Source organism: Taudactylus pleione, unplaced genomic scaffold (assembly GCF_031769625.1).
Source record: "Taudactylus pleione unplaced genomic scaffold, aTauple2 ptg000095l, whole genome shotgun sequence".
In the NCBI taxonomy this organism is placed as follows: Eukaryota; Metazoa; Chordata; class Amphibia; order Anura; family Myobatrachidae; genus Taudactylus; species Taudactylus pleione.
The window spans coordinates 14,112,614-14,137,937 of NW_028284497.1; the positions used below are offsets into that span (position 1 = coordinate 14,112,614).

Genomic DNA, 25,324 nt, shown 5'->3' on the forward strand with positions numbered 1-25,324 from the left:
ATATAACATGAAACTAATGTGCATTGATACAAATTGACACAGCAGTAACACTGTCACTCAGTCGTCTGCAGTAACTCATGCTATTTTTATAGCATCAATTACATTACCAAGTGCTGTGCAGAAAATGTTTACTAATTTACTACAGTCCCTTCCTCATTGGGGCTTATGTATTACTGTCAGTGCTTTGTACTCTTAATTAGTGCTGCATAATAGTATAAATAATGAAAATTTTGGATTATAAGCCTAGCAAGCAGAGAAGTTGCTGGAAATTGGAGATCCTTTGATGTGAGCTAGCGTATCTATAATGGGTACAGCGGGCCCACACCGTACAAATGGGTTGGGTAGGATATCCCGGCTGTCAGGATGCCGCTAGTGAGAATACCGACAGCGGCATCCCGACAGCCAGAATCCCGACACTCACAGGAATGAATGGTGAGTAATTTTCTAACCCCTACCCTAACCCACCCCCCTAGTGCCTACACCTAACCTCCCCCACACCCTAAACCTAACACCCCCTCCCCGGTGCCTAAAAACTACCAGCAGGCCCGTAGTACCCCGCTTGCTGTTACTTGTGGTTCTCCAAGTACCAGCATGAGGGGGAGGCCTGCTGGGACCTATTGTCCTACTGCAAAAGACAATATTTTTACTTTCATATGCACACTACACTATCAACCCAGCACCCACCGGCCTGGGGTGCTGGGGATAGCCCCGGGCTATCAGTCCAGATATGGGGTGCCATGGAGAGGGTGACCCCTTTATGGGGGGTCCCCAACTCCCCAAGGATCCCCAGCCTGGGCTGACTAGTGGTCAGGAGTGGTGCTTCGGCTGGGGGACCCGGTGATAGGGCTCTCTGGGCTGTGGCATTACCCCTCTGTCCAGTGCTGGTTAATACAGGGGGACTCTACACATTTTTGTCCCTTGTATTTCCAGAACCAGCTCAGAGCCCAGTGCTGGTTGTGCCTAATACAGGGGACCCCTACGTCGTTTGTCCACCTGTATTTTGGAAACCAGGACTGGTTCTGAAAAGCCCGGTGCTGGTTGTGTCTCATACGGTGGACCCCTACATCATTTGTCCCCTGTATATAGCATAACCAGTACTGGGTGTCCAGAGCCCAGGGCTGGTTGTTTCTGCGGGCAGATGCCTGCATCACGGATCTCACTGATCCCTGTATGCAGTCAGCTAACTTTAGATCTTGCACGATAGTTCCAAAGTCAAAATGTGCTGTTTAAGCACCATATCGTGTCCGGGAGTGCCAAGGGGTGTTCAAGGGAAATTGTTCACGATATCGCACCGTGAGCGCATCATTCCGTGTGTAGGGGTCTTAAAAAGCAGTTCAGGGCTGGGGCTATCAGCACCAGTAAGCTTTTCTGTTCCCTGCTGCTGCCCCTGTGCACTGCCACACTGCCCGTACTATTTAAACCTGATTCAGTATAGTTTTATTAACAGATCTGCATATTTGTTAATTAAATGATACTGAATCAGGTTTAAATAGCTATTCCTTAGCTAATTTTATAATAAATAAACCAGCAATTTTAGACATTTTTGGATTTAATATTAGCCAGTTGTTAAATCTTTTACCCAAAACAACCTCTAGATTTGGTCTCAGGGCCTACTACCAACTCCAAGGAGAGATTTCCATAAAGCAACACACTGGATTAATTTGGAGCCCTCTGGTGAAGAAGCCTCAGCACAGACGTTCTCCAATCCCCACCTGAGTACACAAACTGAGATACTATTAAAACACCAGTGGAACCACAGGGCGAGTGTGATCATTTTAACTGAAACATTTTAAACAACATTTAGATAGTTAAATGTATACAGAAAGTCCACTGTAAGCAATATCATATTCCACAGAATGTGTGGATGGAAGGCAAGAGTGGGCTGGGCACAATGCTTGTGCCCATTCTTACAGGTAATTAAGTCTAATGTGTTTGCATGGGCGTAGCTTCATTGAAAAAGCCTTTGAGGCATGAAAAAGATGCTATATACTGTATTTATCTTATACTAGTGGATACTTGTTCTTCAGTTATCTGCATTGCTATTTCCTTGGCATACTCTTCTCATCGGGTACACTCCTTCGTCATGCAGTGCGCATAATTATGTTAAAAATAGCAAAGGCCCTAAGCCATGAGTATCTGGGAAATTAAATCTATTGGCACAACGCCTATTGCTACCCAGCATCGACATTACATTTTGTGTTATTATATGTTCCAAAAAGAGGAGGGACCTGTGATTAGTCAGTTCAGCATACAATCTCAAAGGAGAATGAAAGAAGTGATGCAAATATAAAATATATATAGAAGTATAGTTGTACAGATTATCAAGAGCCAATCAGAACCCTAAAGGGAGCCGCTAGTGATTGAAGATATCTGTTTTGGACAGCAGAATGGTTTGGAAGATGTACACAAGTCGTTATATAGTACAGATAATGAAGACATAGAGAAAATGCGGTGTTAAATGCCGTAATTGCTCCCGCATTGCATTGGTGGTATATATAGACATGTATATACACCCATATGTTGAGCTCTGTGCATTTTTGCAGCTGAACGACCCCCATCTGTTTTTTTCATAGCCACCAATATCAGTGTGTACTTGCGCCAGCCCTATCCTTTATGCGAGACACACGTGATAACAGGCATATCCACAAGTACACACAACTCTACATAGCCCATAATTCTGCTGATACATCCTCACTAAACTTGCCAACATCTTGTTACCACCCAGTTACAACTTTCAGCCACAAGTGAAGATGTGACTGAGGGCCTGATTCAGCAAGGAACGCACTAAAGCGTACGCACGCAGTTTAGTGCAATTGAATGCTAATCCATAGAGATCGCAATGCTGCCGCAGCAATACATAAGGACGCCCACTTTACTTTACACGCAATTCGGTAATGGTTAGAAAGACTGTGAAAACATTGGTACAATCGAGTACCATCGGACCCATACGCACAGTTAAGGCAGGTCAGACCTCACTCAGGAATTGCTCACTTCAGTGCACGCTGTGAGGCCTCAGGCTGCGTAGGATATCACAGTGGCTAATTTATGCACGCCCCTGCATGCACTGGCACATCTGTGTTCGCCTGACCAACCCCATCACCACCCACAAACATCACTTCCTGTCAATCACTCTGCAATGGGTCTGTGTCGACACTGCGATCGCATCGGCTGGTTTACGCACTGCGATGCATACGTATGTGTAGTATGCAACAATCGGCCGATTGCTTGCGTAATAGCAACTGTGTTCCTTCCTGAATCAGGCCCCGAGTTGCTTATGACTCTATGAGGGAGATGTACTAAGCCTTAGAGCAGGGGGTGTTAAATTCATGGCCATCCAGCTGCTGTGGGACTACATATCCCAGCATGCCCTGCCAGTTTTAGCATGCCCCAATAGCAAAACTGTGGCACTGCATGCTGGGATCTGTAGTTCCACTGCAGCTGGATGACCCAAGTTTGACACCACTGCCTTAGAGTTATAAAGTGGAGAGTGATAAAGTACCAACCAATCAGCCCCTGCAATTTCTCAAACACAGCCTGTAAACTATTAGAGCTGATTGGTTGGTACTTTATCACTCTCCAAGGCTTAGTACATCTCCCCATATCTCTCGCAGTTGTGTATGCACAGCTCCAGAGCATGTGCGATAACATGCAAGAGGCGTCCGCAAAAATTGTGTTCAGCTCTGCATTAGCTCCATTATGACAAGTATGGGAAGACGTGGGCGTTAAAGTTATAACTGGATTAGATTACAGTCATTGGAGAATCTTTGCTGTAAAGGTATGTGTACGAGGAAGGACAAAGGTACAGCAACAGCTTGATAAAATGAAACATTCCATAAGGTTAGTGTAACCTAGGAAAGTCTTGGGAGGTGGGACTGTGAAGTAATATGGGGCAATGGAATGTTTATTTGGCAGATTGTAAAATATGATTATGTAGAAACAACAGATGGGCAGGTGCAGCTTTCTCAAGGGCTGGCAATAATTCTGAAGTGAATGTTGGAAGAGTAACTCTTGCAATTACTGCTGAATAGAAGTATTAATAGAATAATCAGAAAATGACTCCGCTGTAAGGGAGATGATGAATGCGTGTATTTTATTTAATGACAAATGTAAGACCTGTTTTTAGACAGAAGTAACAGGCAGAACTGAAAATGTATCCTAAACAGCCAGCTTTTGAAAATAGCATTGGAGTACATGGAAATGTTATCTAGAGGTCATGCTAGTGGAAGTTGTTGAAGCTTAGATGAAGTTGAAGGTAAGTAAATGATATAAAAGGAGACACTTGGTGTTATCCAGCAGAGATGATGAGAGTTCAGTGGAGGAAGACTAGAGATGGATGTCATCAGCCTACACTGGTCATTAGATGGATAAATGTCTCTCAATGTACGGACTGCTGCTACCAAAACTTCCCCTCGGCTGAATGACACTACTGTTCCCAGGGAAAGTTATCTGTTACAGACAGACTCTGTTGGTGCTTTGCTCATTCATTCATATTCAGAATAACAAGATTCAGTTAACCATGAGTCTGGACCAAATTAATTCACTGATTAAAATTTTCCATCAGTTTTTTTTTTTAATTCCTAAACAACAGGTCTACTGTCTTTACATTACATGTAAAAGTCATTAAAAAAAAAAAAAAGTTTCTGAAATTGGGAGGTAGTTTGGAAGCAGACGGTCTAAATCCCGACCACCGGCTTCCAGACGTTCTAATCCCGGCGTGGTACTAATGACAGGCATCTAAATCTAGACGCCTGTCATTAACCAGATGCCGGAAGACGGACGCACGGCATCCCGATCGAAGTGATGCTGAGCGCGGACAGCCGCATGGGGGGAGGGTTAGGGCTCCCAGGGGGGACTTAAAGTTAGGCACCCCCCCGGGAGGTAAGGGTTAGGCTAGGGAAAGGAGGGGTTAGGGTTAGGCAACCTGGGGGGGAGGTTAGGGTTAGGCATCCCCCCTCCCCCGGGGGACATAGGGTTAGGCGGCGCGGAAGGGGGGGTTAGGGTTTAGGCACTTAAAGGGGAGGTTAGGGTTAGGCACCCCTAAGGGAAGGTTAGGGGGGGAATTAGGTTAGCGATACTTACCTTAGGAATAATCGGGATTTTCACCCTTACCGGGCTGCCGCTTTCGGTAATACCTACTACACCCCTGAAATTATATCTGTTCTTTTTTTTTTATATATGCATTCACAAGGTCAGGGCCGCAACTAGGGGGGGGCTGGAGGTGCACGTGCACCGGGTGAGCCGCTGTACCTGGTGCCAGTGACCTCCAGCCCGGCGCTGCAGAGGCTCCAAGCCGGACGTCCGCTGGTAATATTTATTACCAGCGGGCGCCCGGCTCCTTCTCTGCAGCGACGCGGTGTAGCCGGAGCCAGAGGCTTGAGTTCTCTCCCGAACTCCAGCTTCCGGCTCTCCCCACGGGCACTATGGGGGAGACGTTATGACATCTCCCCCATAGTTCCAAGGAGCAGCCGGCGGACCGGACGCGACGCTGGATGCAGGAGTGGGGTTCAAGGTAAGTATTTTTTTTTTTAATAAGCTGCACTACAGGGGCATTATTATGGGGGCAGGGGCATTACCACAGGGGCATTACTATGGGGGCATAGGCAATAAGGGGCATTACTAATGGGGCATGAGCACTACAGGGGCATTACTATTGGGGCATGGGCACTACAGGGGCATTACCACAGGGGCATTACTGTGGGGGCATGAGCACTACAGGGACATTACTGTAAGGGCACTACAGGGATATTACTATGGGGCATGGGCAATACAGGGGCATTACTATGAGAGCATGGGCACTACAGGGGCATTACTATGAAAGCATGGGCACTACAGGGGCATTACTATGAAAGCATGGGCACTACAGGGGCATTACTGTATGGTGGGCACTACAGGGGCATTACTATGGGGTATTAACATATGGGTATTACTATGGGGGCATTACAATATGGGCACTACTGCAGGGGGAATTACATGGGGGGCGCCAAATTACTGTCTTGCCCCTGGTGACAAAAATGCTAGTTTCGGCCCTGCCAAGGTATTACAACCTTTGTGCCAAAATACTCTATGGGCCATTTTCAATTTGAGGCGAAAAGTCCGTTGACGGAATTTTCGCCATCATTGGAGGTTTTGGGAGTGAAAACTTATCGCGCTCGTCCCCACGATTCCCTGTATTCAATTTCAAATCGGCGAAAACGAGACCGTACGAAAAATAAATAGCCGAAATTTTTTGGGGGGAATCAGCCTGACACCCCCCAAAAGATACTCTGACATTGGGGTTCACTATGGGTACCCCCGAATAGCCCTGCAAAAGGTATTTGGGGTCTTTGAATGGTCTCAATAGGTGCTATTTAGCGTCTTTGGGACGATGGTGAAGAATAGCATTTGGCCACTTTTTAAAAAAAAAAAAACTAGTCCCATCAAACTTGGGGTACATGAAAATGGGTGCAAGCATATTTTTAAGTGGCTAAAGTGAACTTTAAAAATTAAGAAAAATTCACCTTCCGCAAGCACCTGCAATAAAAAAAAACACCTGGGGCATACTTGGAGATCCCCCCTGAGTCTATTTTGCTACTTTTAAAAGTTTGTGCCCAAACTTTTTTATTTTCGGCCCCAAAATGAAAGTACCTTTTTTGGGGTATCCTGTGGTTTTTTGACACAGAATACCTTTAGGGGCCTGTCCATGGGATGCACGGTGGTTTTTAGAAGTCAGCACCCCAAAACCCCACTTCTGCACTTGTTCTCACCACCTATTCAATGGGGACTTTCCGCACCTGCGAAAAGTCATCCAAATTGAATACGGGGATAAGTGAGAATAACGAAAATGACGTAATCGGCGATAAAGTATCGCCGATAATGGGTTTTCGCTCCAAATTGAATACGGTCCTAAACCACATAAACCAGTCAGCAATTAGCTTTTTATTTGTTTAAGTTGAGACAATGGTCCTGATTCGGAGCTGCAGACAGTCGTGGAAACCCCTACGCTGCATGCATAACAGTGTACACACAACGGTGTTTTTGCGATCGGGACAAATGGTATTAGAAAGGTGGTGATGGGCATTCCTAGGTGGTGTAGTGCATGCTAAAATGGTCCGGTCAGTGGGCATATTAGGGCAGTGTCACACTCTGTTCAGTGGGAGTATATTATGCAAGCAGCTATGTTCACAGGTACAAGCATTTGAGGCCGCGATCACACAGAGATGCTGCACTGCCTTTAGGGTTGGTGTATGTTTTGATGGTGGGGACATATAAGTACTCACCAATCAGTATTAAAGCATGAATGGGAGCTTAAAGTGGGCATCTCAGTCCGTGCACATTTGACCACATGGATGTACGCAGGGGAAGAAGTTTGTAGGCTATTCGTATAAACTTGATGACGAGTGACTGCTAAAAAAAAGCTGCTGCATTCACTTATGAGTGCGACTCAGAATCAGGCCCAATGAAAGCAAGTATTTGGTTGCTGTGGTTCAGTGCAAATGTTGCACTTAAGTGGAATATTAGTAAATAAATAAGAACTACAGCCTTGAAGACTAGTGACTTAGAAACACTGCAATAGGAAGAGATGGCAGTGACAATAGGCCTCATTACTATTTGCTGGTGTTCTGAGTCTCATTTTGTGCTGAAGCAGATAGGTCTGCAGAGCTAGATGTTGAAGGAGGAATTTGCACCACCCAATGGGAGAGCATTGCTTGCCAAGTACAGAACAGTTACACTTAGTTTTGTGGCGCATTGCAAGACCAAGACTTCAATTAGCCCACTGAGAGTATTGAAATTAGGTAAAGGGGAGGTGAGGAAGCTTTCTCTTTTAGGGGCAAACCTTGCAAAGGATGTGATAATAGCACAAGCTCAGAGATGCCGGAGGTTGGCTATTGTCGTATAGTTGGAATGGTACACAATTCATGATTTCAGTTGTACTAAATGAGAAGCAAATTTCTGGGCACACTATGCGTAGGACAAATTAAAAAAATACACAAGAGTGTCAAAAGTAACAAAGGCATTCTTGATGTCCCCTCATGATTATTCTTCAGTTTACATATAAGTGACACCTAACAGTCAGGATAAGAACGGAAACGTTATATTTAATGAAAGGGGAAGTTTGTATTTAGTAGGTGGTTCTAATTTTAATGTGATATTTACAAGATTGAAACACTCAAAATTTTCCATGTCCTCATAAAGCTAGGCACATGTAGATTGCAGAGGTGATCTCCAAGAGTGAGAGTAGGCATACCAATATCCTTGTAGCCATGGTATTGTGTAGGGTGCCATCACTTTACACACTACAAACCTTTATTAAAACAGTACTATCTACCACAACCTCACAACCAGTGGAAACACTTTTTAAAAGGATATAGCCGAAGTGAATAAACAATATATTGCATATGCTTCAGAGAGAGACCTCCATGAATGGTAGAAAACAAACACAGTACAAATGCACAATGCAGATTTATTTGGGTTTTGAAGTTTTTCTAAATAATGCCTTGCTCTTCAGTTGGTTCTTCTGTTTCACCAGCTGCTCCTCTCTGCTTTTTTCCTGTCTCTCTGACCAATGTTTCATGCCTTGATCTATCTCATTATTGAGAAGGACAATGCGGCTCTGTAAAGAGGAAACAAGGTTGTAGCATTAGACTATGAGCAGTGGTAGTGACAACCTCACCCAGACACAGGATCAGTCGCCTATGCACACACATGCAGTATAGCAATGTCAGACTGTGCCTGACACACACACAATGCCCTTTGCCAGTGCTAGTAGCACATACATCGCTTTTATACCTACACTACTTTCACTGACATTTGCATAACAGCAATCTTCCTAATACTAACAAATACAGTAAGAGATTGCACAGATTACATAACCTTGTTACATCAAAAGACTGCCCTAGAATACTGTCAAAGTGCATAAGTTTGTACACTGGTTGCACTGTTCAAAGGGATGGTGGTTGGCACGGAGGCCCTTTAAGTTCCAAGTCCTGTAGAGGTTGTGGCTTCTGTCACCACATTAGTTATGTCACACTTTAGACCCTGTTCCTCTGATGGACAATGCAACAGCATGCAATAACCAGACTCCACCTCACCCACGTACAGCTAGTGCCTTGTTTTCTTCCTTCCTCCTGACCTGTCCTTTCCATAGTGGGGATGGCCGTCCATCTGTAAATAAGAGGATGTAACTGTTCATAGCTGGAAGAGTTAAGCGTGCAGGACAAAAGAAGATAATTGTAACACGTGAATCTAAATTATTTATATATAACTTTCACCCTCTAAATAATAAATATTAGATTTGTGGGGGTCTCAAAAAATCCCTACGCTTTCAGAAACAGGGTGACAGATTGTGTAATCTCCAGGCCATTGTGTCTGAAAGCCATCCATTTAGGCAGCTTAATAACTAATCAGAGACACAGCGGAGAAAGTTTTGTGCTACAAATATATACACATTAAACATTTAAAGCAAAAATTGCTGCAGATTCCTTAAAACGAGCAGTACCTGACCTGATGGAAAAGATAATGCCACTACATTACCTCCACTGCAGGCATAATTAATTTTTACTAGGTTCCACCACATCAAAAGACTAAAAAAAGGAGCCTATACATAAATATCATTCCTACCGTAAAAATTATCCAATGAATATGAACTTGCTAAGGACCATGGTGTCAATTCTATGGCACAAGATTTATTTTTTGTATGACATGATTAAATTATGAATGTCAAGAGAATATACATTTACAAAAATACTAAGTAATTCTTTATTTAATCCAGGGGTTCTGAAAACATTATTGAATCACGGCACCCTTAGGCCAAAAGTTTCTTATTGAGCAATTCATCAAAGATTGTGCTTACCTGCTTCTTTATGTTATGTGGTGGTGGACAGGTTTGCGCTTCTGTTTGTCACATATATATTATGATTGGTAGACACCAGCACAAGTTTTATCTATCACATGGACCATAATTATTTGATTTGAACCTGGGCCATCAACCCATGGCACCCCTGCAAAGTGCCTCACGGCACCCAGTTCAGAAACCACTTATTTAGTCCATACTTTAAGTGTGCTCCCAGTGTAACTATCTATTGCATTTCTTTCTGCAGTTAAATTGCCTCCTTGTGAATTATTAACCACTTTATGGTCCCTTACACACGTGTAAACATTGTGTCCAACATGCTGTTTTAAAAGAAAAACTCCAATTTATTTTATTTCATCTTACCCATTTGTATTCATACTTGTGTCTGTGTGCATTTTAAGTCTCGGTATTTGGAGTGTGGGTATGTGCTCCATTTCATAACAAGACTTTGTTCTCGAAAAACACCATTTAATTCTTGACGAGTACTTACCAACTAAGGGGTATTATTAACAGTGGTCACACTAGTCTTGTTATTTCTTATTACGCTTGAGTGAGAATTCAATTAGCCCCGATAATTTTACTGGCGAATAAAACGGGACTTGCTGCATTTTTCTGCATTTGTGTAATTCAATGTTTCGGGAGAATACACATAGGATCCATGATAAGGTCACAGACCTATGCTCGCAGCCGCAATTGCAAAAACAGGGCTCCTTACCGGGGATTTTGTCCCCGGGGGATCAAATTAGCTGCCTGTCTCTATACGCTCTCCAAACAGTTTACATATGCTGCTACTGAGATTATTGCCCTGTCACTATTCCTACCTGGGCCCTGCTGGGTTCCCTGCAGTCTTGTCTAAGCGCATCTCTGTTTTCTCAGGTGTCCGGCTGCCCCCTCCACCATCTTGGGGTCTGCTCCTGCTGCAGTCCACCATTGCGATTCCTGTAGTGCCGGTCCCCTCTGTGTGCCCATATGGCGCCTGGCTCAATGGTCCTCCAATGCTGGGTGGTCTGAGCTGTGTGATCCACATTCTCCCTGCAACTGCTTCTGTGGGGTTTGTTAACGGTGACTGCGGCTCCTGTCTGCCGCCAACCTAAAGGTCCGGATCCTGTGGCTGCTGTCTGTTTGTTGTCCCTAACTGCCTCTACTACCCTGTTGAGCATGTCATTCACCCTATTTTGCTCTCATTCGGCTTTGAGACTAGATTTGGTCTCCTGATTACCCTGGTGAACTCTCCCACCTCCTCTATTTACAGTTGTTTGGTGAGATGCCCCTTTTCTATTTTCCTGGACTTGGCAGAGACAGCATTTACTCCTACAAGATGGGCAGACATTCCCATGCCACTGTTGCCGCTAAATTGAATAAGTTTTTCCGCAATTCCCCTGTTTTGGCCCCATAATCTCCTCTTCCCGATTCTTCTTCTGCCCCCAACCCCTCCTCCACCTGAGTCTTCTGGAGGATCTGCAGATTTCAGCCTTCACCAAATCCTTCAGGTGATAATGCTTCAGGTAAACGGAGGACTGATATAATAGCAGGGATGTACAAGTGGATACCTGTTGAACCAAGTAGAAAATGAGGGACCATATTGGTGTCACAAAAACTCGTATCTCCAATCTAAAGGACACCACTGCCCTTATTCTGGGTAAAGTTGCTACTCTTGAATACCAAATGGCAACCTGTCATCAAAAGCTCGTTGACATTGAGGGACGATTTAGAAAAATTATACGGATGACTGGCCTCCCTGAAAAGGTGGAAGCCTCAGCAACGGAGACTTTTGGCTTTTTCAAATGTTTGGTAGGGAGAAATTCACTGCTCAGTTTACCATAGAAAGGGCCCACCGTATTCCTGCCCGTGATCTCCCTCCTGGGGCTCCTCCTCTGACCTTTTTTGCTATGTTCCTCCATAACAAGGATCTGTACACTATCCTGCACGTAGCATGGCTCCATGGTCAGCTGGAGTAGAACAGCCACAGACTCGCTACCTATGCGGATCTCTCTATGGACATGTAAAGATCTCGCTACCAGTTTACCCAAGTTAAGAGATACCTTTGAGATTTGCAACTTCAATATGACATGTTGTTCCTGGAATGGGATTGTATTGCTGGCGGCTGTATAGCCGTCGGTTCAAATCCTGACAGCAGCTGGTCGAAGGGAGGAATTCGCGACAGCGGAGGTAAGTACAGCTAACCCTCCCCCCCCCAACCCTAACCCTCCTTTAGGGGTGCCTAACCCTAACCTGCCCCCCTAGTGCCTAACCCTAAAATTGCGGAAGCCAGTCACATATCTACATCCCATTGTTCTCAGCTTGCTTTGAGAGCGGTGAAAGTTGGTCAGACCCATTTTTTTGATATGCCTCTGGAGGTTGCTTTGTGGTTGGAGAGATTGGCACTGAGATGTGCTCACCTCCCAGACTGACTAACCAAGGACTCTATCAGGTGTTCTCGTACGTATTGCATTGAAGCTAATGTTAATTCTAGTTTTTATTGGTACTCCTTCACTGGTTACTATTTACTATTGTTATTCTATATATTTAATGCTGGTGCAGTTCAGGGGGGGCTTCCTAATGAAAAATAAATCCTAGAGAAGGTGCAGTGTGTGGAGGAAAAGCAGGAATAGGTAAGAATCTCCAAGTAATCCATTAATAATCCCATCTCTGTGACCAGCCAAGAGAACACAGGGGGGCCACTGGCAGAGGCCACAGTATCCTCATGCCATCTATCAAGGCCACACAGGTAAAAGCATAAAAGGACAGGTATGGACAGTACCTCCCAAGATAACAAATCTTCCCTAAGGGCTCAACTGAACCCTGCCCCCGGGGCAATTAGACTGTAATGTGAAATGGTTAGACCTTCTCATCCTGGGCTTTAAAAGAGAGAATTTGACTGCTTACTAGTTGGTCTCAACAATACAGGCTATACCAGGGTCATGGTCCTTCAACTGGCATAGCACAAGGGACCTCTTAATGTTATCATTGAGGCCTCTTACATTCCACAATACTAGCCTAACCAGAGAGATAGGCACCAGGGAACATGAAAAATGATCTGAGCATGGGCAGAGCTCCACTGAACATCCCAAGCATTCCACCACATCCAGGTGAAAGTCAGTGATAAAGAAACAAACAGCACAACAGCAAAGAAAAATATAAACAATACAGTTAACAAAAACAAATAACACAAACCCAAACCCCCACGCTGTACACTAATCCCAAACATAGTGAGTCCTTTTTTCTGTGCTAGGCATGCTATCAACCCCTAGCTCCCTAACGAAACAGTAACTAGAGTGGGGCGACTAAAACCTTATGGACATGTGCCCCCAAGACTTCACATTAAAAAAATGGAACAAAGCCTAAATGCAACAAATATAGGACTAGGTATAGTCCTATATTACTTCAATTTCAATGTCATCAGTTATGGTTTATTACTTTTATTTCCTTGGATTACATTTAAATTATTTTAGTTGGATTATAAATTAAGAAAATACAATTGGAATACAAGTGAAGTTCATCCTAATGGGGGGCATCCACTAGACGATTTTATCCCTGTCCAACCTCTTAACGATTTTCCCTTGAAGTTTCCCTTGAAATATGATCTTCCACTCTGAACAATTTGCAAAAGATTTGCAAACGATTTGCAAAAGATCTAACAACAAAACTATGTTGTTTTAATCTGTGATTGAGAGCTTTCAGCTATAGTGGGCAGATAGTGGTTCATCGTCTGATCGTTCAGCATGAACGATGTGTAAACGATGTGTAAACGATTTGTAAGCAATCAAGTGAAATTGACCTGCATGTTCAGTCGATGGAGGAGACGATCAAACGACCAGCGGGAGCGTGCATCGTACATCGTTAGAAACAATTACTGCACGATTTGCAAACGATGTTTGAACGATTATCGAACGATTTTATCATTATCGTTCAACTTTATCGTCTAGTGGATACCCCCCTTAAGAAGTCGGTGAACAAAAGTCTATGGAGTTTATCTGACAAATGTGTGTATGTAGTAGGCTTATTAGCGATTCAAAGTTACCGGGTGCCCTTCAACTGCTCAGAGAAAATATTAACCACTGACGGCGGCACTCACGGGTTAATCAACAAAGGGTCACTCCGACCTCATAAGTATATATATATATATATATATATATATATATAACTATTTCAGTAGAGGGGGCTCAGACAGGCTAGGAATGCTACGGTAGGAGTCTATTCTGACTCATTTTTGTCAAACAGAACGCAGTGAGTAATAGAGGTGAGTAATAGAGGATGGATGATGTCTAAATATTCAGATTGGGTTTGATGTGACAGACTATATTTCACTGTGTTGATAAAATAAAGCTCTGCTATTTCTATTTTGGTGCCTGTACTGATATTTATATATTCATGGTTCTTTTTTTTCGCCATATTGTTCTGGTGGAGATTGTTTGTTACTTTTGTTTGTTTTATGTTCTTGTACAATACAACATTTAAATATAATGTATACAGCTGTACAGTTAAAAATTAAAAATTGATGACAACTAAAACACATTACCTAATATGTAAAATACAAACATTTTTAGATCAAATTATATTGCTGCTTTCTATTAATGGGGAACTTTTAAAGATACCAATACAGATTTTATTTATTTATAATATTTAGCTTAATAAGTGAAACTCTACTAACATAGATGATTCCCCAAACAATACATAAAATAGGGGTTGTCTACATTTCGACAACCACTCCTATTCCTCATCATTAGATCTGGCGGACACTGCTAAAATGACATTGGGTTAGGTGGGCTGGGCTTTAGGAGTAGACACTACAAAGTTAATCTGATTGGCTTCGCCCCCCCACTTAACTCTCCTGCTTCCCTGAAGCCTAATTTCTTTTCTAGTGCCTGCGGACTAGAACTGGCTACACTGTCCTTGTCTGAGACTGCACTGGCTACACTGTAACTGGCAGTGGCTTCCTATTGGCAATGCCACCTGCCAGTCACATATACAACAGGCAGCCCCAGGGGTAAGATAAAGAGAAGTGTCTGGGAAATGGGAATGATGAGTTATAGACAACTGTCTATGTGTTAATGCTATCATGTATATTTATGAAATAAGTATTTTAAAGCTGGAGTCAGAACATTTTTCTGGCTTCACCCAAAATTGTCTCTGACTTGGAGCCGCATTCAATTTGATTCGCACCCGCGATACTTTTTCGACTCCCGGACTTTCCGCCTACTTCGGCTGTTTTGAATGCGGAAAAGAATCGCGCGAGTGCCCGCATATCCCAGTATTCAATTTGAAAGTAGGCGAAGACAGGACCCAGCGAAACTGAAACAAGCAGAAAGTCCTGTCAGATTTGGGGAAATCAGCCTGACACCCCCTAAAAGATGCTTTGACAAGGGGGTTAGCTATGATTACCCCCGATTTGGCTTGCTGAAGGTATTTGGTGTTTTTAAACGGCCTCAATAGCTGATAAAAAGCGTTTTTGTATAAGTGGTGCAGAATAGTATTCAGGAGGTTTTTTTGCAGAAAATAACTTATCCCAGCAAATTTGGGGTACGTGAAAATGGGGGCCAGCATATTTTAAAGTAGCTAAATTGTAGTTTAAAAAATTGTGAAATATCCATCTGCCGCAAGCACCTGCAATGAAAAAAACACACATGGGGCACACTTGGGGACCCCCCCAGAGTCTAGTTTGCTAGTTTTTAACTTTGTCCCCCAACATTTTATTTTTTTCGCCCCCAAATTGAAAGTGATTTTTTTGGGGTGTTAAGTGTTTTGTTTTTTTTTTAATTTTGACACAGATTACCTTTGGGGGACTGTCTGAAGGCTGCACGGGGGCTCCCGCAACGTTGCACCCCAAAACCCCAATTCTGCACTTTTTTCCGCCTGCTATTCATAGGCGAAACTTTTTCGCCTATTACATTGCATTGACTTTCTGCCTAGTCGGAAAGTCTTTCAAATTGAATACGGCGATACTTTTCCGCCTGTCGAAAAACCGTCATCGGCGAAACTTTTCCGCCGATACCGGTTTTTAGCTCCAAATTGAATATGGGCCTTGGTATCCACAGCCCTAAATAATATAGCTAAAAGCAATTATGTGATTGGCTGAAACTTCCAAAATTACTGTCCATTCTACCTTTGTATCCCACATTATTGTTGGAACATGCAGCCCCCCTCCTCCCAGGCTAACGTTACACTGGCTAATAACTGCCACGCAGCAAGTTATATACTGTATGTAAAGATTGTATTTGTTGCATACATTAGTTTGTGTGTATGAGTGTCTGTGTTATGGGCTGTCTTTAAGATTTGGCTGCATAAGACTTTTCCTGTGAACAGACTGTCATACAATAGCCCACAAACATTTGCCGCTGTCACTTGGTCAATTAGGGCACATTCATTACACTGCTCCCTGATTTACTCACTGTGAGAACTATAACAAAGTATCACAATACACCAGAAAACAAGAAACCACCTGTATGAACTATAACAAAATAACAATACACCAGAACAGAATAAACCATAATAAGAAACAGCTTAGTTGAGTTATTGTCTTGGTTCTCAACAACCTGTTGTGCTTTCACCACCTAATTCAATCAAACACATTATAAAGGACACAGCAGCTTGTTAAATGAATGTAGAAAATCTATCATTGAAGCATAGTTTTTACACACAAGATGTAAATACACAGCAGAGCATCATTTTAGATTTGCAGTCCCAGAAAATAGCTGGAAAAACAGTAAAGATTCTCAGAACAGTGGTTTGGCAAGGACGTAATGAATGTTTCATGGTACCAGAGGCTAATGCACAGTGTCATGGCATGTGTGGCTGCATGTGCTTGTATAGAATATAATAATGCAAAATATGAAGCAACATGCATGTAAAAAAACAAACAAAAAACAGTACTTGCCTATTAAACTAATCATATAATCAAATTATCTATGATATTTATATTTACCTCGCATCTAGACTGGTTGTATGTACTTTAGGAGAGGAAAAACTAGTGTAAATATATGTGCAAGAGTAAATTTATGTCAATTATTCCCTATGTAATATAGTGCAAAGTTTATCACTTACCTGCAAAGCTCCAGTCTGAGAGGTCTGTCATGGGGCCGTACTCCGAACCACTGCGAGCTAAACCATGTCTGGGGGATGAGAGGAAATGCAAGGAAGCAGTCTTACAAACACACTTCAGTACCTTATATTGCTCCTGATACATTACACATTAATTGTCACTCACCGAATTCTCCAGTCCTGGCCTGCACAAAGCACAGCACTGTTCTTCAAACTTCTCTTCCACAGGCACAATACAAACCTGTGGGTCACCCCCAACTGAAAATGGGTCACTGGAACAGACAGACAGACAGAATGTTCTTAATTACTGATGCAAAAAAAAAGTTATGTCAATCAGCAATTGTGCCCTTGGAGTGCTGTTTCTTCTCTCTGGAATATATATATATATATATATATATATATACACATATATATATATATATATATATAAAGTTGCAAGCAGAGGCACTCACGGGACCTGTACATAGTCCTGTGTGTTCCTCTGCTTGCAACTTATCTACAGTTTCCCCTTGGAGGGCACCCTGGCAATTACTAGAGATATTTGGAGTGCCGGTTTTACCACAATTTATTCTATATACACAATATATATTTTATACACAAACACACACATACAGTGTGTATATATATATATATATATATATATATATCCAGTGGGATGGGCACTCGCCACATTGAAGTAAAATCAACACGATTTATTAATTCACGGCCATCAGTACAGTAAGTCAGTCGACGTTTCGATCAATATAGACCAGTTTCAAGACAGCAAAGTATCAAAATCACCAGATAAGCCCACACTCACCCTGAGCAGACTTAGATAGTAGCATCCATTATAGTGTAACTCCGCCCCCCGGAAATGACAGAAAATCATTTTGGATATCCAGGAAATATAACTGGCCAATGGTGCTATGAAATGAGCCTTAAAACCTACCATAAGTGGGCACAACACAACGCTAACACATGTGTATATTGAGAAAATATAGGTGATTTTTCACAGCAAAGTCCCTGTTTATTGTTGTTGTAGCGCTCCCTTGGCAACCGACCGAGGCAGGTTAATATTGTGGATATATATCCAATATATACATCCTTAGGCCGATTATGTTTAAGCGTTGCTCCTTACTTTTTCCCCCACATCCACAGATACGCAAATAATCTGTTTTGATGTGTGCCTAAAGCAGGAAGTATCCAGGATTCCCCGAAAACCATTTGTGATTGTCTGAAAGGTAAGATATCACCTGGTAAATTCCATTCACAGTCATTCTGTGGCAGGACAGAGCTGTTTGCATATTACGGACAATTCCTTGGTTTCTACAGGTACCCAGATGGCACAAGATCCAGAGGTGATTTTGCCATTTTTCTGATCTCCCAGTTAAGCTATTTATTTCAGTCTGGGATCCCCTGTTATTACTAGATACCTTGTCCAAATATAATTATGGATCTCTAGAGTATGCTTCACTAGAGATATTATTATTAAAGGACGTTTTGCTGTTGGCCTCGTGTTCTTCCAGTAGAGTGTGCGAGCTGCAAGCTTTATCATGTGACCCTTCCCATTCCTTTTATTTCTTAAGACAGGGTATCTTAAGGGGAAGTAGTCAAAATCCCACCTGACTAAAACTCAACATCAAAATCCTGACACCCATATTACCGACATGGACAGAATACAAACAACCACCTTACCGACATGGACACAACACAGACACATGCAAATACCTACACGTTCAAAATCCCGACACAGTTAAAATCCTGACAATCAAAATCCCAACACATCAAAATCCCAACAATGTATTTACACTCCATATCGGTGGCAATTGTGCAACAAAATAATTAAAAATACCTACAGATATATTTATTCCGGGATTATAGTTGCCAGGATTTAGACCCAGTCGGGATTTTGTTGAGGCCAATTTCACTGCAGGGATTTTGACCGTCGGGATATCATACCCAACCCATCGTAAGACTTCTTTCTGAATTCATGCTGAAATTATATTCTAATACTATAGGTTATTGTTCTGAGTTACTACATCCAGTTAAGTGCCAGTTATCTGACCTCAATGCTGATGTGCAGCTCATCTTCCTCGTCAAACAATATACTTCTGCATCCCCTCTTCACGAGGCCCTACACTGCACTACATGTACATACTTTCAAGTACGTGAACTGTTTCTATACCACAATTATTTTTTCTGGTGTCCAAGCCTTAAATACTTCATTGGTAGAAAATTTAAATGGAGAGAGATAAAATACCAATCAATCAGCTCCTGTCATGTTAAAGGCTGTTTGAAAAATTACAGTTAGGAGCTGATTGGTTGGTAATTTATTTCTCTCCACTTTATCTCTCTCCAAGCTTTGATAAATTCCAGATGGAATGGTTTACTATAGTGAAATTTTTTCTGGTGTATTTTTTCTACCAACGAAGTATTTAAGACATGGACACCAGAAAAAAACAATTGTGCTATAGAAACAGTTCACATACTTGAATGTATGTAAATGTCCCATGCGTCTCACAGAGAATCACCTGTTAAGTCTTTTTCTTCCACTCCATACGGGGCACAGGGAAAACTCTTGGCCTATAATTCAGAGCGCTCGCAAGCGGGTCAATGTTAGCCCAGTGCGCATGCGCACGACGGAGGTGGCTCCGTCGTGCGCATGCGCGAGACCCAGATAGCGATGGGCAAGCCATCGCTATGGGTCTCGCTACAAAGGGGGCATGCTGTCGATGGTGAGTGACAGCACGCCCCCTTTGGTGGGCGTGCCGGGGGCGTGGCTGGCCGGACGGAGGCGTTCCCATGGGAACATCTACCATCTGGGGCCGGCCCCACTGACATCACAAGTGATATCAGTGGGAGTGCTCTCGGCTCTGATAGAGCCGAAAGCACTCAAGGGCTTGCGGAAGACGAGACCCTACCACAAGGGTCTCGTCGCAAGCCCAATGGTCGCGATGGTTCTGACCATAGCGACCATCTTTTTGGCCGCTCGCTATAGCTGTGGGCGGTCACCCACAGCTATGCGAGCGGCCAGGAGGCCGCTCTAAAATCAGGAAGGACGGCCCTGATTCAGAGCGAGCGCTCTGTCAGAGCGTCCGGCTCTGAATCAGGGCCTCTGTGTATAGCCTGGAGAGGAGAATCTGGGCACCAAACCGTTAATATGAAATTACCCACAAGCCCAGGCTCCTCTCCACTATACCCTGCTCCCAGGAACTGGGACCTCAGTTTTAAGTCTGGTGCCGGCCGGAGCTGGTCACCGGTTATTTACGGAGGCTATTTTAGATGGTCCTCCATATTTTATTTCTTTATTTTAATTACCTTCATAGTTTAGAGTGTGCAGTGGAAGGCGTCCTATAGGATGGCCGCACTGCCTCTCCACAGCCCCAGTGCCGGTGGCCGCAGCACTGGAGACTGGGCCAGTGTCTTCGGCCGCGGACTCCCACACAGCAGGACCCACACAGCAGGAACCGTCGGTCAGCGGGAAATCTAAGGTAAAACAGCTCCCTGCAAGCATGGAGCTGCGAGTTCGCAGCTCCCACTGCTGAGGCAGGAGACCTCCGGCGGTGCTGGCAGTGAGGGGATCCCAGTCTGACTGTGCTCACCACTAGATCACCAGGGATTTCCATATGGAACGGGCTGTTTTTAAGCAGTGGCGGCCATGTTCCCTGGAGGTTATACCACACGGGGGAGGCTGGTGCTTGCCCGTCCCCCATCCCTGGGGCGCACTTTCCTGGCCAGTAAGCCCCAGGATGATTCTCCCTCTCTCGCCATTTTAGCTACAGCTTGCATTGGAAAGAGAAGCAAAGGGCTCCTGTCTCCTCTGTTAGCCTGCTCCCAGCAGCTATAATACTAATTGGTGTATAGTGATTCTGCGACTTACAACCTGTCCAGAAACAAAACTAGGCTACAGTAATGCGCACATGTAAACAGTGTCTGTCATTTCTCCTCAGGAAACGGAGCATGATGGCCTGTGTGTCATTTGCTTTGGGGCCCTGCAACAGGTGATTTCTCCTATGGCTTCTAGTCAAGAACCAGCTTGGGCGTCTTGTCTGACACACTTAATGTCACAGTTTGTAAACCGTATGTCAGTATCTATGCCACCTGTCGCTGTGCCACAGACTCCCATGACGGAGCCACCCTGGATGCAAACTTTTGGCCAGTCTGTCCAGGGACTAGCTCAGGTATCCACGTCCTTTCAGCAAATGCTTGATAGAGATAGGCCTGCTCCACGGGAAAGTTCCACACCGTTATCTGGGAGGGGTTCAGATTCGGAAGTTTCCTCGGATGGCGAGGCTAGCGCCTCCATCGCTTCAGAAGTGGAAACGTCTTCTGATCCGGAGGAAACTGTCCCCTGTAGATGTAGAAGCTCTTATTAGAGCAGTTAACCCTATTCTGCTAGCGGAGGAATCGGAGCAGCCTCCTAGATCTAAGGCACCTGTTTTTAAAAGGCAGAAAAAGTCTGTGGCAGAATTTCCATCTTCTGCGCAGCTAGAAGATCTTCTGGTGGAAGCATGGACACACCCTAGTAGACGCTTTCAAGTGTATTGCTACCTTTAACCCCCCTGCTGCGGATAGGGCTAAGTGGAGTCTCCTCAACCAGTTGGATGCCCACATTACCCGTCTTATTAGGTCATGCCTCCGATCCCAAATATGGCACCTCTCAAAGATCCTACAGATATAAAGTTAGAAAATTTCTTGAAGACTATGTGAAATCGATTAAAATCAATGTTGTGTTTCTGGGGCTTAATCACACATTTACTAACAAGACAATTTTTTACTGAGTTTTTTTAAGTATTAGTAAATGTGTGATTTAGCTTCAGAAACACAACATCGATGTTAATCTATTTTGATGAATTTTAAATCGAATAAAATAAACCTATAGTAAATATACCCCCAGCTCTCCATACATTGCAGGAGAATAGACCGTGTTTAGCTCTTCACTATTCACTAATTTGCCACACCGCTACCTGGAACAATGTCCGGACACTGCAGGCTCCTAATCTGCATGCTAACCACTGCTACTGTTTCCGGGATTTGAGCCATCTGACGGCTTGCATTGGTCTCCCATGGAGCAAGGCTCCTGCCGCCGACAGCCATACAAGATGAGCGGTCATAAGTTGGGTCATCATCTATACTTACTGTGGATCGCATTGGACTTTGTGTCGGGTCTCCCACTTAGCAAGGCTTCTGCCGCTGGCGGCTATATCAGGTAAGCAGCTTTATTTGTCATAGCCGTTTAATACCTATAATACCATTGCTATCTGCGGACTGCTGCAGCAGTTACAGACTATCCTGATTTACTGGATTGTGGAGACATTAGACACACGTTACAGCGGAACGGGAATGAAATGCCGGCGGCTGTTTAGTTCAAAGCCCGACAGGAGGAGATCCCAACTGGGGCAGGTAAGTATTCTAACCCTCCCCTGCCCCCCCCCTAACCTTCCTTTAGTGGTGCCTAAACCTAACTCCCCCTACCCGCATCCTAAACCTAACCCTCCCGGGGGGTGTCTAAATCTTACTCCCCCCCCCCCGGTGGTGCCTAACCCTCCCCCCTAGGGGTGCCTAACCCTAACACCCCCCCCCCCCAAAAAAAAAAACCCTAACCCTCCCCCCTACGGCTAACGCTAAGTGCGCCTCGGACTTATCTTCGTTCGAGCTGGCGTCCTTGGCGTCGGGATTAACATAGGTGACGCCTATGTTAAATCCCTTGCCGGGATTGAGATGGTCTCATAACTACATCCCGTTAAAGCCGCGTGTTACACACGCTGAAACTTTTACTAGGGAGCAGCAGCTTTCCATTTAAATAATCTCTATTGGAGTCCATTATAAGGAGTGGCAACGTGTGGCTACTTTTTGTTCAAACAAGGAGCTACTAAGTAACTAATGAACATTGTTTGAATACCAGCCTATTACAGAGTCAATGTGCAGTTCATATCCATAGAAGCAACCAATGGAGTTAACATCTTACTGACAAGTGTAGTTAGATCTTCCTCCTAGCAATAGAAAGTGTGAGAGACGTGGATTTGTCACGTATGGTCATTTGTATAAAGGGAACATTGTATTTTATATGTGATATATAAAGTGATATTTTTTTATCAGATTAAGGTTTAATCTATAAACCATTTTATTAAATATTATTTATCATATTAGGGTATTGTTTGTGTCCAGTATAAGTTCAGGGTACAGGTGGAACCCTAGGAGGGCTGGCAGCACAAGATCAGCCAATAATAGGTGGGCGCCTGGTAACTACATTTTAACATCAATAGCACACCTTATTATACTGGAAAGACACACAGAGCTGCCACCACCTTACTGTGAATATAAATAGGGCAGTTATGCCCTAATGATCTAGTTCATAATCATTTTCTATTGCATATTGCCATGATAACAGTCAGACATCCCTGTAAGTGCTGCTCACGGCGTGTCTCAGTAGCATAGCATTTGTAGTGCAGCCCTAACAGAGATCCTATAACTTACTATAACACATGCCCCGTATTACCCATACTCCAAGCTTATGCCCTGGCACAGAGATGTAAAAAAGTATTAGGTGCCCATGCAGCGCCCTATGTTGTGCCTGCAACTGCGTCACTGTCACCATATACATGCATTACCGTCCTTACCCAACATGGGCGCCGCCATCTTGCTCTGTGAAATTGAATCCCCTAGGGGTCACGCCTGACGCGCTTACGTCAGTAAACCAGGTGACTTTAGTGACAGTAACAAAATAAACTAGTGGTTAAAAAAAAAAAAAAGTATGCATAGAAATAGAGCGGGCGTCGGCGGCAAACTTATTTTTTTTCAAATTCATTGCTCTGTTTTTGCAGAATGGCGTGTCTGTCTGGGGCGAGCTCCGAGCCATAGTAACAACTGCATGTATTGCACTGGGCTGGGTCGGTGTCTGTAGTGTGGCTATGTTGCTTTGTACATCCTGCTGCTGCCCGGACACCAGGATTGCTGCACAAACTCAGTTTTTACAACGGAAGAGCATAAAATCCCTTCAGTAGCACAACTGGCAGCAACATTGTGTAAATGCACCTTTTGTTTATGGGAAACGCATGGGTCTAGATTTCAACAGGCGCTAAATTTTGCATCTTGATCTTGCTGCTTCTAGGTAAATGGGGGCTGATGCACATTTGCATACATAAATTGCGGTCAGCTGCAAAAATGACATTTCATTATGTAAGGTGATATATTTAAATCAGATTAAAGAGCTGCCAGGACGTATTTAAATGAGTGTTTTCAGGGCTGCTTTTTTAGGGTTGCTCAGGAGCTGCCGATAACCCGAGTCATCTTATTTTTAATGGTAATGAACCCAGTGGCGTAACTAGGGTATTTGGAGCCCAGGGCAAATTTGAAAAGGGAACCCCCCCTCCGATGTGCGCACGCGTAAAAAAAAATGGGCGTGGTTGCTTAAAAATGGGGTGTGTCAACATGACACACCCCTTTATTTTCACGCTGAACATTCCTATCCATATGCACCTTAACCCCAGTACCCCCAGTATGCAGTTGTGGTCCCTCTTATGCAGGCCCATAGTAGTGCCCCTTATACAGTATCCCCAGTAGTGGTCCCTCTTATACAGCCCCGAATTAGTTGCCCTTACTCAGTACCCCCAGTAGTGGCCCCCCAAATGCAGTGCCCCATGTAGTGTTCCCCCTTATGAAGTACCCCCAGTAGCAGTCCCCACAATGCAGTGCCCCCAATAGCGGTATCCCCTTATGCAGTGCCCTTTATATAGTGCCCCTAGTAGTAGTCCCCCCTATGCAGTGCCCTTTATATAGTGCCTCCAGCAGTAGTCCCCCCCCATGCAGTTTTACCAGTAGTGGTCCCCCTTATGCAGGCACCCAGTAGTGATCCCCCCTATCCAGTGCCCCCTGTAGTGGCCCTTCCTATTATTGCCCCCAGTAGTGGTCCCCTCAGTGCAGTGCCTCTAGTAGTAGGCCCCTTTTATAATGCCCCCAGTGGTAGTCCCCAGTAGAGGTTCCCCCTCCCGATTAAGTGCCCCCAGTAGTAGCCCCCCCAGTAGAGGTCCTCCCAATAATGGTGCCCCCAATAGTAGCCACCCCTCCCCCGTTGTGCCCCCACCCCCAGTAGATGTCCCCCCAGTAGTAGCCACCCCCCTCCCCCGTTATGCCCCCAGTAGTGCAGACAGGTTTAAAAAAAAAAATATATAGAAAAATATACTTACCTGAATCCATGCTGCTGCTCTGGACCACGCCGTCGCCGCCCGTCAGCCCTCCCGGGCTGGCGCGCTCAGCATTATGGGACAGACTTCATAATGTCATGACGTCTGTCCCATTACCCACTGCAGGAACCGGATGGAAGCCCGGCTCTTGCAGTGGGTGCTGCAGCAGTCAATGAGAGTCTATCTGACTCTCATTGGCTGCTGTTTAACACACGCATCGCCGCCAGCGCTGGCGGCGATGCGTGTGTTATACACAGCCTGAGCCCGCCTCCTAGCGCTATTGGGCAAGCGCTCA

The 25,324-nt window shown here is 44.2% G+C and overlaps 1 protein-coding gene across 1 annotated transcript; it reads right to left on the minus strand.

Moving 5' to 3' along the window:
- Positions 1-8,423: 8,423 nt before the first annotated feature.
- MRPL52 (mitochondrial ribosomal protein L52) lies at positions 8,424-23,574 on the minus strand. Its single transcript, XM_088469979.1, has 5 exons — positions 23,467-23,574; positions 17,034-17,139; positions 16,871-16,938; positions 9,077-9,141; positions 8,424-8,590 (listed from the first exon to the last, which is right to left on the minus strand). The coding sequence occupies exons 1-5, from the start codon at positions 23,483-23,485 to the stop codon at positions 8,441-8,443; spliced, it is 408 nt and encodes a 135-aa protein (XP_088326105.1). The 5' UTR covers positions 23,486-23,574; the 3' UTR covers positions 8,424-8,440.
- Positions 23,575-25,324: the final 1,750 nt, after the last annotated feature.

Coding starts and splice junctions, on each gene's coding strand:
- MRPL52 (XM_088469979.1), bottom strand. Junction 16,939..17,033: donor GGCCAGGACTGGAGAATTCG/GTGAGTGACAAT, acceptor CTCATCCCCCAG/ACATGGTTTAGCTCGCAGTG. Junction 8,591..9,076: donor AAGAAAACAAGGCACTAGCT/GTACGTGGGTGA, acceptor TCCTCTTTACAG/AGCCGCATTGTCCTTCTCAA.